Source organism: Lepisma saccharinum, chromosome 11 (assembly GCF_977018435.1).
Source record: "Lepisma saccharinum chromosome 11, izLepSacc3.1, whole genome shotgun sequence".
In the NCBI taxonomy this organism is placed as follows: Eukaryota; Metazoa; Arthropoda; class Insecta; order Zygentoma; family Lepismatidae; genus Lepisma; species Lepisma saccharinum.
Window position 1 is genome coordinate 35,553,567 of NC_139239.1, and position 12,247 is coordinate 35,565,813.

The 12,247-nt window shown below is 37.5% G+C and overlaps 1 protein-coding gene across 1 annotated transcript in view; it reads left to right on the forward strand.

The window, feature by feature from the left end:
* Positions 1–12,247, forward strand: part of LOC145994719 (thrombospondin type-1 domain-containing protein 4-like) — a 442,576-nt gene that overhangs the window by 409,385 nt on the left and 20,944 nt on the right. The window contains exons 5-7 of the mRNA XM_083130910.1: positions 296–359; positions 3,339–3,532; positions 6,175–6,304. Of these exons, the coding sequence (XP_082987036.1) occupies positions 296–359; positions 3,339–3,532; positions 6,175–6,304 (388 nt within the window). The remainder of the gene's footprint in view (positions 1–295; positions 360–3,338; positions 3,533–6,174; positions 6,305–12,247) is intronic.

Below are 12,247 nucleotides of genomic sequence, written 5' to 3' on the forward strand. Positions count from 1 at the left end.
TTGAACTCCATATCCCCCATGTGCCCTCATGCCATGTTGCAATATGCAGGGGTAGATTTATCTTATACATTGGGCTCTCTTTAATTCGAACTTGGATAATTCAAATTACTCTGTATTTCGAACAGAAGTTTTTTCCCCTTGAAATCATCTTTAATGATACATGTTTTTGTTAATTCGAAATATTTTCGTGTCCCTTTGGAGTTCGAATAGAGCTCACTGTATGTATGTATGTATGTAATGTATATAATGTGTGTGTGTGTGATGGTGTGTGTATTAATGGTATCATTAATTTCAGGTTCGACAACTGACGATTTGACTGTGAAGGACGGCCCCTTCTTTGACGGATCCGATGTTAGAAGGTGAGGCTTAAGAAATTATAGCTATACAACTATAAGAATTAAAATCAATGTGTGTTTCACGTACAGTTATAGCAAATTATATGAAGCATAGAGAAAAGCTTGTATGAATGACACAGTTTGTTGGTTATACATATTTACATGAACCAATAAAAACAAGAATCACACTGCATTCATGGGATGGCAACACTTAGTAACTAGGCAGAATACCTCATTTGTATGAGTGCATAAAATTGTATGCAGAGGAAAACCAGAAGGTGACGTTAAATGTGATATAAGAACACAAAAATAACCAGCAAGTCGGAAGTGTTTTCATTTAGAAAGTAGCGTTGAAAAATATATTTATTTGTATGCGTCTTTAACTCTAGAAGAATCGCTTACAATGCCACAAAGTGGAAATAACAAACACAACGTAACCATCATCATAGAATAATTTCGAAGGAAAGTGTGTACACTATTTTTCGCCAATGTTTACAAACACTGCTCTGTGAAATGAACAAACAGAGGAAATGTACCAAAAACACCTTCGCAGCGTTGTACGCATGGTAAATTAAAATTACGTGTGACGACCATGCACGCAAATTTGAACTATAACTACAACCCATGGAAGCACATTCGTTAAAAAAAAGAAGAAAAAAGAGGATTGTCGGTTCAACTCTTTCGCTTTCTATATTTTTCTCTTTTTCTTTCTCGTACTCGCCTTTTCTCTTCATCCTCTCTCATTTCCTCTTTCTATTACTCTCTCTTCTCATTCATTCTTTCTTTCATCTTTCTTTTCTCTTTTTGTTCCTTTCTCTTTGTTTTCTCATTGTTTTTCTCTTCTTCCTCTCTCTTTTCCTCTCTTTATTACTCTATTTTTCGCATTCATTCTTTCTTTTCTCTCTATTTCCTCTTTCTCTTATTCTATTTTTGTTCTTCTTTCTCTTACTCTGTTTTCTCTTTTCATCTTTTTATTACTCTCTTTTCCTCATTCATTCTTTCTTTCCTCTCTTTCTCTTATTTCCTTTTTATTTCTCTTTTTCTCTTTCTCTTACTCTGTTCTTCTCTTCTACCTCTCTCTTTTCTCTCTATTACTCTTTTTCTTTTTTCTCATTCTTTTATCTCTCTCTCTCTCTCTCTCTCACTCTTTTTCTCATTCTTTTTTCCTCTCTCTTTTTCTCTATCTCTCTATTACTCTTTTTCTCATTCTTTTTTCCTCTCTCTCTTTTCTCTTATTCTCTTTTTGTTTCTATCTTTTTCTCTTTCTCTTACTCTCTTTTTCTCTCATTCTTTCTTTCTTTTCGCCCTCTCTCTCTTTCTCTTCTTCCTTTCTCTCTCTTCTTCCTTTTTCTTTTGCTCTTTCTGTTACTCTCTTTTTCTCATTCATTCATTCTTTCTATCCTCTCACTCTCTTCAAAAATACACTAAGAAAGCAATATGGGTTTTCGAGAATCATTATGTCTATTTTTTTTTTTTTAAATCAGCATTACTTAATTACCGCAAGCTTAGTTTCGTTTGAAAAACGGATTAAATAAAAAAATGTCCATTTCAGAACATTTTAACCTGTTGAAATTTGTTAAAAAAATGGAGTTAGTGTTCAAATACAAGAAAAACTAGATTCAGAATCCTTTTGGTATACTGAGTATTACCGGTACTTACAGTAGAAATTGAATTTTTAATACTCTAGGAAAAGAGGTCATGTTTCCAAATATATTCAAGTAGAAATGTACTACCACAGGTAAACTACGTTTATCTGTGCTACAACAGTAAGTGGCTATTGGCATTTACCACCATCTCGTTGCAATTTTGGGGTTGCATTGGGTTGGTATTAACATTATTACATACATTAATAAATCTTACTATACAGGGTGTCTCATAAGTAATAGCGCAAAGTGACACAGGTGAAAGTACACGATAATAGAAGCAAAAAAGTCTCTGTAAACATGGGTCTGCAAACGAGCCGTTTTCGAGATAATCGCGAATGTGTGATTACAAGCCGCCAGTGACTTCGTTATTTGTAAACGTCGTCCTAGGTGGTAAAATGCTAAAAATATGTGCGAATGTGTGGTTACAAGCCGTCATTGATTGCATTTTGTAAACACCGAGTGCTTTACTCCTTGCGCGTTCCGAGGTTTGCTCTTTGTTTACAAAACAGAACATTTCCGAGAGCTAACGTTGTAGTCAAACAGGATGGATACAATACAATCAGTACGAAGAATTGTACATGCTTGTGATCAATTCCGAAATGAAACGGGGGTGTTCGGAAGCATTTTACAAACTAGGACGACGTTTACAAACAATGAAGTCAGTGGCGTCTTGTAACCACACATTCGCAGTTATCTCGAAAACGGCTCATTTGCAGACCCATGTTTACTGAGACTTTTTTTGCTTCTATTATCGTGTACCTTCACCTGTGTCAGTTTGCGCTATTACTTTTGAGACACCCTGTATTTAGGCTATGTATTGCTATAATTATGATTTTTTTACAAAAAAAAAAAACTTCATTTACTATTACTCAATATGTGACAAATAATATGCAAGGGATCACCCCCTGATGCCCCTATCCAACAGTCAATTTCCGTTCATTTTCTCTTGCTGTTATTACTTTTAACATGTGAAGTGAAAAAAACTTGGTTAAGTGGGTTTGTGAGTCTGGTTTTTAACTAGAATGTAAATGACCTGAAAATTTTTGTTATTGGTCTCCAAAACCTAAGGGTCGGGGAATTTTGTTTTTAGACGTCCTGTCATATGATGTAGAGGCCACAGTTTTTTTTTTCAACATAACTAAAAGTAGCTAAATTTCTTTGCAGAAGTAACTCCTCCTTTCATATTCTCGTTCTCTGTTCTAACACTAATCGCTAAGAATTCCTCACTAATCTACGGACACAATTACTTCACCTTTTGGGCAATGTAGTCTGTAGATTTGCTTCGATGCTTCGTTGTGGATTCTGGGTTCGTATCTGATAATGGCATTTCATGTTATTTGGAATTGTTTATTTGCAGGACGGGGAACCCGGCTTATCCTTACGGGAGCGGAGTCCTGGGCACGGACTCCCAGGTCCGTGGTTTCCATCCCAACCAACAGGGAGGCCCCTCGGCGGGGGAGGAGGGCAAGGCCTCCAGGAACCGGGGCCGAAGAAGGAAGTTCACTTGGAAACTTTCGGGATTTACGGAATGTACTAAATCCTGTGGCGGAGGTAACTCAGTTTATTTTGTTCGCCCGCACTTTAAGTTCCTTAAGTCTGGCAATATTCCTTCAGGGGGAGAGCCGCGAAACAAAAGGAGGAAAAGGTACCCTTGTTCTGTGAATGAATGCTAAGTAGCTGTGGTCTGAAGGAGGAAAATGCTCTGTGTTGGTAATTTTACTCCCACGTCGGGAAGAGATTAAAGGTTGGTTTCTTTGTGGAAGCGAAGCTGGTAAACCCTTGAATTGCTATCTTCCTCAAGTTGAGGGAAGTTGCCTCTTGACCCGAAGTGGCCAATTTAGAGTAAGTTGATCTGCTTTATGATTGAAATTTTCAATGCAAGATATCTTCAATTCGCAATGCCGAAGTCATTTATTTAATGAGCTTTATCCATGCAAGTTTCTGGCCACTTGAAATGCAATCGAAAAGCCCCCCCCCCTTTCCCCCAAAGCAGGTGGGTTCTAGAAATATTTCTTTAGAATATTTCTCTTGAATGTGGTTGGGTTGCTTTTGAAGAATTTTTCACTAATAATACAAACTTCCTTTGAGCACTTATGTCGCGTTTTACGTTTATCTCCCCCCCCCCCAATATTTTGACTGTCATGAACTGATAACCAATACTTAACACTGTTAAAAAAATTAACCCATGGCTCGACACCCCTCGAAAGGGCCTGGGCCTATCTCCCGGCTGCCAGTCTCCCTAGAGGTGTGGAGTTCTTCGGTGTCCGGACAATTGCGATGAACACAGAAGTGAAAGGTCGGGTGGACAATTGCGATGACATTTTAAATCTTCTATCAAATTTAAGGGTGACTTAGCACCCCGTACAATACTTCTTACAAGACAATTATGTGAAATATTGATATTTTCGAATAGAACACTGATTCCTTCACACTTTCTTCAGGCTTGAGACTGGCAAGATAGTTTGTAAATGTACTTGCATTACAACCACCTTGGCGTGTGTAACGTTAGTGTTATTCCACACATCGTCAGTCATAACTATTTCCTCATTCTCGTATTTTTGTTATTACTTTTCTCTTCTTTTATTTCTTGCCAGCACGGAAGTGCTTGGCTGGGAATTTGGTTCAGTCAAGTTTCTGAATATGGCTAGAGCCAACAAACACCTTTTGAAGTAACCCGTTTCCTCATATGTACGAATCCAATTTCCTGCTCTCTCGTCGATTTTAATGTTATGCTTCTTCCTTTTCTATGCTTCTAGATTACGTTCCATCCGCATGTACTTGATGTTGGTGTGTTCTGCTTGGCTCTTGAGGCCGGCCAGAACATCATGAATTTTTGGATTCCCAAGCCACCTATTTATTTTGTTGTTCCAACCTTCTACAGCATTATTAGTTTTGTGGCACCTTTGGTAGCAAGCCCACATATCTACCGGGATGTCTTAGTTTTCCAGCCACTGAGTAACAAAGTAATAGAAATAATCGTGCATTTTATGGTTAGGGGGATCCTCACCATGAATGAAGAGCCAGCCTTCGTCAATGTCCTCGCGTTTCAGGAATGAAGGGTAGTCATCCTGATCGTTACAATTATCCTACCATTAATTTGTAAAATGACCTTCACCGTCAAAATCATCGCAATTGTCCGTGATTTTGGCTTCAACGCAATTGTTTGCCATCGCAATTGTCCTAGATTCAGTTCTTCAACCGGTAATGGGGTGACGTGGGGTTAGCACGTCGAACCCCCAGCCGATGTAGGAGATTTCCGAGATCGGGTTACGCTACTCACTCGTAGCTCCCCAATTTCCTCACGATGGTGGGTTGCCACCGGCCCTATACACAGGCCGAGAACCCAGAGACTCAACCCAGGCGGACTCGAACCTATGCCGTTCCGCAGTCGGAGCCCAAAGCACTGCGCCTTAGATCGCCCGGCCACGGAGGAGGACATTTAACAATATTGCTTAAAGAAAATAATTTAGAAATATTTATATTTTGAGCTTTTTTTCTCCCCAAACAGCCAAAAGGTTGTAAAAGTTTTGTGTTAATTTCACTTGATGCTCAAATTGACTAATGAGGACTGGGCGTACAGTTTAAAAGTTGAACTGAAGCACTGGGCAGTGTGTGTCTAATGTGTGAGTCTTGCAGTTACAGTAAATAAGAATAAAACAACACAAATACACCACGAATGTTCCTAATTTGCATAAAACAAATTTGAGTCTAAACGCTATTATAAATGTACATATAAATCATTTGTATGTCATGTCTTTTTGAAACAATTTGTATTTCTAATGTATTAAATCATCTTTTTCTATTTAGTGAATAACTTAGTGTACAAATTCTTAGGGAAGAATGTATTTATTAGTGTAATGATTGCAGAGTAATGTGTGAAACAAACATATTTTCTTTGAAATGGTCAGTATCTTTATCACTACTTTCTTTCAAGAAATCTTTGTATTGTTGTTTAATTTTACTGAAAATAAAATTGTTGTTCATCAACAAATATATTAATTCCTAATTATGCATATTATACAGTCTTGGTTACAAATCTTCATTAATTTATCCAGTCTGTTCCAGTCACTTAATTTTCACCATATTTTCACACCACCGTGAATGTTAAATCTGTTATGTGTTGTCATCGTCTGTTAAAACGCATGCCAGGCTCATAATGTACGTTTCAAACAATATTTATTGTAACCTTTCAGGCATCCAATCGTCTCTCATAGTCTGTGTGAAAGAGCACAATCAAGCCATAGTTCCTGATAGACGATGCGGCCATCAAGATAAACCTAGTCCACAGACTGTTCGGTGCAACCTGAAACCTTGTCCTGCTGGGTAAGTGTAGTTTATTCAACTTCTTCCTTAACATTTCCGTTGTTTTCTTTGTCTTCTTTATAGTGGCTTTTAACTTGCCAGTAAGGTGTGTGCGTTCACCCACTCATAACCATATGAATCATTCATAGGACATTGGAAATGAAGTACTGTGACGATGCAGAAAGCGTGGAAAGTCTCAATCATTCAGATGGCAGGAAAACTGCAACAAGCGTGTTGGAACTCTGGATGGGCGTGCAAACTCGCGCAAGACCTCAATAGGTCTGTTTTCGACAATACGTTTCAAACCGGCTGGATGAATGCATCCGACGTCAGGCCGAGAGTGTCCCGAAACTTCACACGACAGGATTTTCATTATGCAGATGCATTCTCCCATACATAATCAGTAATCTTTCCGGGAAAGATTACTGACGCCTGGTTAAAGACTGTGATGCCAACGAAACTCGTACTATATTTCACAATGCACTAGATATGAATTTTGCAACATGTGCAGGCTGCTATGAAACGGGACGTGACAACAATGCATTCCTCGCATGTGCCTGGTGTGACAGCAATTGTTGTGTTCAGAACTGTCTTCAACGGTTCATCATGTTTAGTGTGACTGACTTTTGGCGTATGCGCATAACTACATACAATAGTGTCTCGATTTCGACCTCTTTCGACTCGCGGCTGCTCTTGTAAGATAAACATAAATGTGGCGTGCATTTGAGTTAGAAACACATTTTACCATTACATGTATCCCAGTCACAACTTTTGGAAACCATTACAGTACCACCATGATCTTTCCATTTCTTTTTATCTTAGAGGTCGCTCCCATATTCAATTTTCACCGCCGATCTCCATCTTCCTATCAGAGTCGATAGAAAATACTTATCTTAATGGCGTGTTTTAAGGTCGGGAAAGAAATTTTGGGGCAATAACGTTTTTAGGTTTAACACTGAAGAAACGATGGCCAGATATGAAAATTGAGGGTTTGCGGCTGGACTGTGATTCTAAGAATTAAAGCTGTTTCGCCTAAGTTGAACATACAAATGCATCGGCTAATTGAGAACAGTTTCTCGATTGAAGTCAGTATTTTATGTTTCCGTACACTAAATTACGTTTGCAGATGTTTCTTCCGAGATATCTAAGGTTAGACAGCTATGGATTCTTGACTTAATTTTACAACTGTCATACAAAGGTTACGTTTTTATCACGTTTTGTTCTATTAGATGTGTGTGCGATGGGTGTATGTGTATACAAAGCTATGTGTTAATCCATATGCACAGATTAGTTTTGATTATTGACTATAACAATCTAGTGGAAAGGCTAATCGAGAATATAAAGAAAGTATCTGGTTGTAATTGGCGGATTTTTCAGTTTACCAAATTTCATATTCATTTCTAGAATAGTTTCAGTGAATATATCGCTTTTGACTTTCGATTGTTTGATTTTCATAAACAGGCGAATTGATCAATAAAGACAATGGACGATAAATTACTATTTAATAGGTCCAGAGATATTTTTAAATTTTACCTGTAGCTTCAGCAATTTCCGAGATATCAATGTGTCAAGTGGCACGGTCTGACTGAAATTTTATTGTACCGATTCATTATGCGTTAAATACTGTTACTATTAAATACCATTTGGCAGATAGTATTGACCCATAAGGGCACTTTCGCTAGTTTCAAATGTCCTAAAAATTATAACTGCATGAAAATATAATTGAAGCATTGTAGTGAAATAAAAAAATCTAATAATGAATATACTAATGCGAAATGATTAATATTAATGTTCGATTCACGCATGTTCCTCACTCGTTAGCATCTAACTTGTTACAGTATAAACCTACCAACACGTTTTAACATTGTTTCGCTGCAAAGGAGTAATGAAATGTTACAATTGTTGACATACGAATTACGTACTATCGTCAAACGTAGAAAGAAATTGGACATGTTCTAATTGAAAATGTAATTACAAATGAAAATCGATTAGTGTGCTAACGAGCATTCCGCAAAATGAAGCCAATGACGCGGTGTGTGTGCGTGGGTAACATGTAGTTGCATTTAAAATCAAATTCTTTCTGAGAAGAGTCGAGAAAGGTTCATTTGGAGGGTAGTAACATGACCCACGAAAAAGTTAGCAGAGAGCCGAATGCGTGAAGTGGGGGAGGGGTAAATATATTTGGTGTGAGTCTGTACTATTTATTACACCCGCATATATCACCTGTAAAGCACATATTGTGTTAAAAACTCTGTTTAATTACCAGTTTAATGTGTGTGAATAAGCCCCCATACCTCGAGTCATCACTGCCGCAGACCAGTGGCTACCAAACTTTTTTACTAAAAAGTGAAATAAAATGGAACCTTTCATTATTTTTTGCTAGTATTATTATACCTACTTATTTAGGTAGGTAACGAACAGCTTATCCCCAGTAAAAATATGATCATAGTAACATAACATTCACAATAAGAAATTTTCAGTGAAACAGACTACTTTAAGTGTAATTAGTATTAACATAGTCATGGACGTCTGGAAGAGGTGCAAAGTGCTCCCTTGTGGAAAATGGATGTCAACTTAAAATTATTTATTTCGCACATATAATTTCATTTCAGCCACGGTAATTTATGTTTATTATTGTAAGAGCGTTTCAAGAACATAACTTCAAACTGAAGGAGTTTTTGTGAGTGTAACGCTATTATGGGAGAAAATATGTCTAGTTTGCAACCCCCTCCTTGGATACCTTCTTGCAGACGTCCAGTAGTATATTGATGTTGTTTTGAAGGTGTCAGCTTACTTATTAATGTTTCCCCATATGTGTATTTATTCTTCATCTTTCCGCATTTGTGGTTCCAAGATACAAATAAATTAGCAATAAATAAAAATGTAATCTTAAGGTTTAATTTATTAATTTACTTCCTATCTCTTCTAGATTACATCTATTCTTACCCTTTCACTTAAGGTTTTGGTCTCATTTGTTTATTCATTATTTCTCCTTCTCTATCTAGCATATTTCTCTCTCCTTCTGCTTGTCTTAAAACATTTCTCTCTTACAACGACTGAAAATATAACCAATTGTCACAATTGTTTGAGATTTTGGCACCCTAAATTTTTTTCTGCAGCCGCCCATATGAATTTATCAATTTATTCAATTTTAATTAAGTCATTTTCAACCGTACAATATTACTCTTCATTACCAAAGATTTTTCCGAGTTAAGTGAGTTCACGTCCCCGCGAACTTTGTTTACGTAACGGAAAATTGTTCCATCTTTTTCCCTACTTTTCAAAGCATTCTCCAATTTCCTGAACCACTAACTGCCGAGGATAAGGGAGGAGAAAAACGAACCGCGAAGCTGAAGCATCTTTGTCAACGTCATCTCGAATGCACGTATTTCGGAGCATTCAATTTTGTGACCTTCCGTCCGCATTTTTCTTTCTGCCACTCCGTACGTTGCGGAACGTTCCTGCAGCTTCCTCCTCCTAGTTCCACGTTTCTCCTCCCCCCAATTTCTGTTTTCATGTCTTCGCCTCACTTACTTCGCCACTCTTTATCTTGTTCCCTGCTTGTCACTCGAACGCAGGCCACGGAAGCGTCGAGAGACCGTATCTTTGACGAGACGCACCACTCACCGCTGAAACAGTAAATGGAATGGCCTGACAGCCCTGGTTATAATCAAGTGCAGGAGACCTTTTTTTATCCAGATTTTTTAAACTCAAATGCTCGAGATTACAAAGATGAGACTAATTCCGTCGCTGGTAGCAATGTAGTTGTTGGTTATAAAGAAACAGGAAAGAAGAGTAGACAAAAGGAAGTACGTAAAACATCAAAACTAAGATGCGAAGCAAGAAAAATCGCATGTATAAACATTTCTAAAGAAGATGATTACCCCCCCCCCCCCCAGGGTTTCCCCCAGGTATCCATGTCATTCGACGCTGGGTGGGCGCCGGGGTCGCTTCCAACGTTAGAAAAGTTCCCGGATTTGAACAGGCCGGGGATCGAACCCGGGACCTTTAGCATGGTAGTCAGACACGTTACCGCCAAATGTTACTTGACCGCCCTGAAAGTTTTCTAAGTCCAGAAATCGTTAATTTGGCAACATAGCTCTTGAGAAACAGAAAAGAGTAGCCAACTTTACTGCAGGTCTCTCTACTAGACGAGAAACCCTCTGGTATAAGATTTACATTATTGTTTAAACATGAAGTCAGAAACTATAATTGCTCAACATATTAATAGAAAACAATACGGAAAACTCAAGTGTGAGGAATAATTTAAGAGAATACTTGCGATTCGGCATGTTAAAATAGGAATCAGAGAAACTCTTGTGAGGTTGGAAACACCGCACTCGCTCGTGGTATACCTGGAAGAAATTGCTATCAAGTTTAAACACAAACGAGCATAATTATGAAGCAAATAAAATATAACAACATCTTGCAAAGTACTGTGCAATGAGTGAAAATTAAAGAATCTCGCAATTTGCAGCGAAAATGTGTTCGTCGCATGGAAAGGTGGTAGGTAGTAGCCTGGGCAATCATCAACACGTTTCAAAAGATTTGCTACAAGCGATGTTGTAGAGTATTGGTATAGTACTCGCCCAACACATATATTTTTTCCTAAGATTTTATTCAACAAAAATATCTAAATAGTTGAGTTTCATATTTTTAACTACATGTTGAGTACAAGTGGTTTCTGTGGTGTAGTGGTATCGTGTGTGACAGAGGTCGTAAGATAGATTCCCAACCTCAACATATATTATTTCAGATGGCGAAATGTATAAATCATTCACCTCCTTTGAGAATGGATCTTCCACGATACAGTAGACGGCCAGCAACTGAAATACATTTGTGTTTGGCGTACATTAGATTATATCTTCTTTAATATTGTGACTAATTTTATTTTAAAAGCGCAGATTAAAGCGATAACAGAAGCTAGCAAGGGAATCTTCAAGTAGGGTTCACACAACGTATCTTAAGTTTGCAGTAGGAAAAATAGATTTATCACAATTAATTATTGAATACATTGCCAAACTTGAAAATGATAGTTGTTATTTTCCATTGACCATGTATATTCGTTTAATGACGAACTTGATAAAAGAACGATGTCAGGAAATTTAAATCTACAAGTTATGCAAGCAAATGCATTTAAAATTCTCGAAACAGGAAGGAAGAAGAAACATAAGCCATAAAATTAAGGAAAATGTAAATAAAAAAAGACAAAAAAAAATTTCCTACAAGCTGAAAGAAGGCCGACAAACGCAAGGAATTAATGTTTTCTGGTTCTAGCTGAAGGCAAATGGACTGATATTCGGTTTAGCATTGTTTTGTGGGCTCAGAAAAGAAGATGATTCTTCATCAACTTCCGAGCCATAGTCAGCACATTCCTTGTTTGACCAAATACTAACTGTTGGAATACGACAACAATTTAGGTATTTTTCGATCCAAATTGATGAATGTTATTGCCAGAAAGAAGAAAGAAATACATTGAGCTGCTGGAAATTCGTCGATTTCAACACCGAATTATTTTTTTGCGAACATTCTGAAACAAAATTATTCAGCCTAATTACTAAACTCCATGCTCAATGTATCTGATGCCACACTTACAAAAAAAAAAAAAAAAAAAAAAGGAAAACTAAAGAACAAAATGGAGAAGATTGGATTGGAAAAAATATGTGTTGGGCGAGTACTTTACCAATACTCTACAACATAGCTTGATGCAAATCCTTTGAAACGTGTTGATGATTGCTCACGCTGTCTACCACCTTTCTATGCGAAGAACACAATTTCGCTGCAAATTGCGAGATTCTCATTGCACAGTACCTTGCAAAGTGTTGTTATATTTTATTTCCATAAGCTATTCGTAATTATGTCCTTTTGTGTTCAAACTTGACATCGATTTTCTCCAGGTGTACTACACGCGAGTGCGGTGTTTCCAACCTCACAACAGTTTCTCGGATTCCTATTTTAACATGC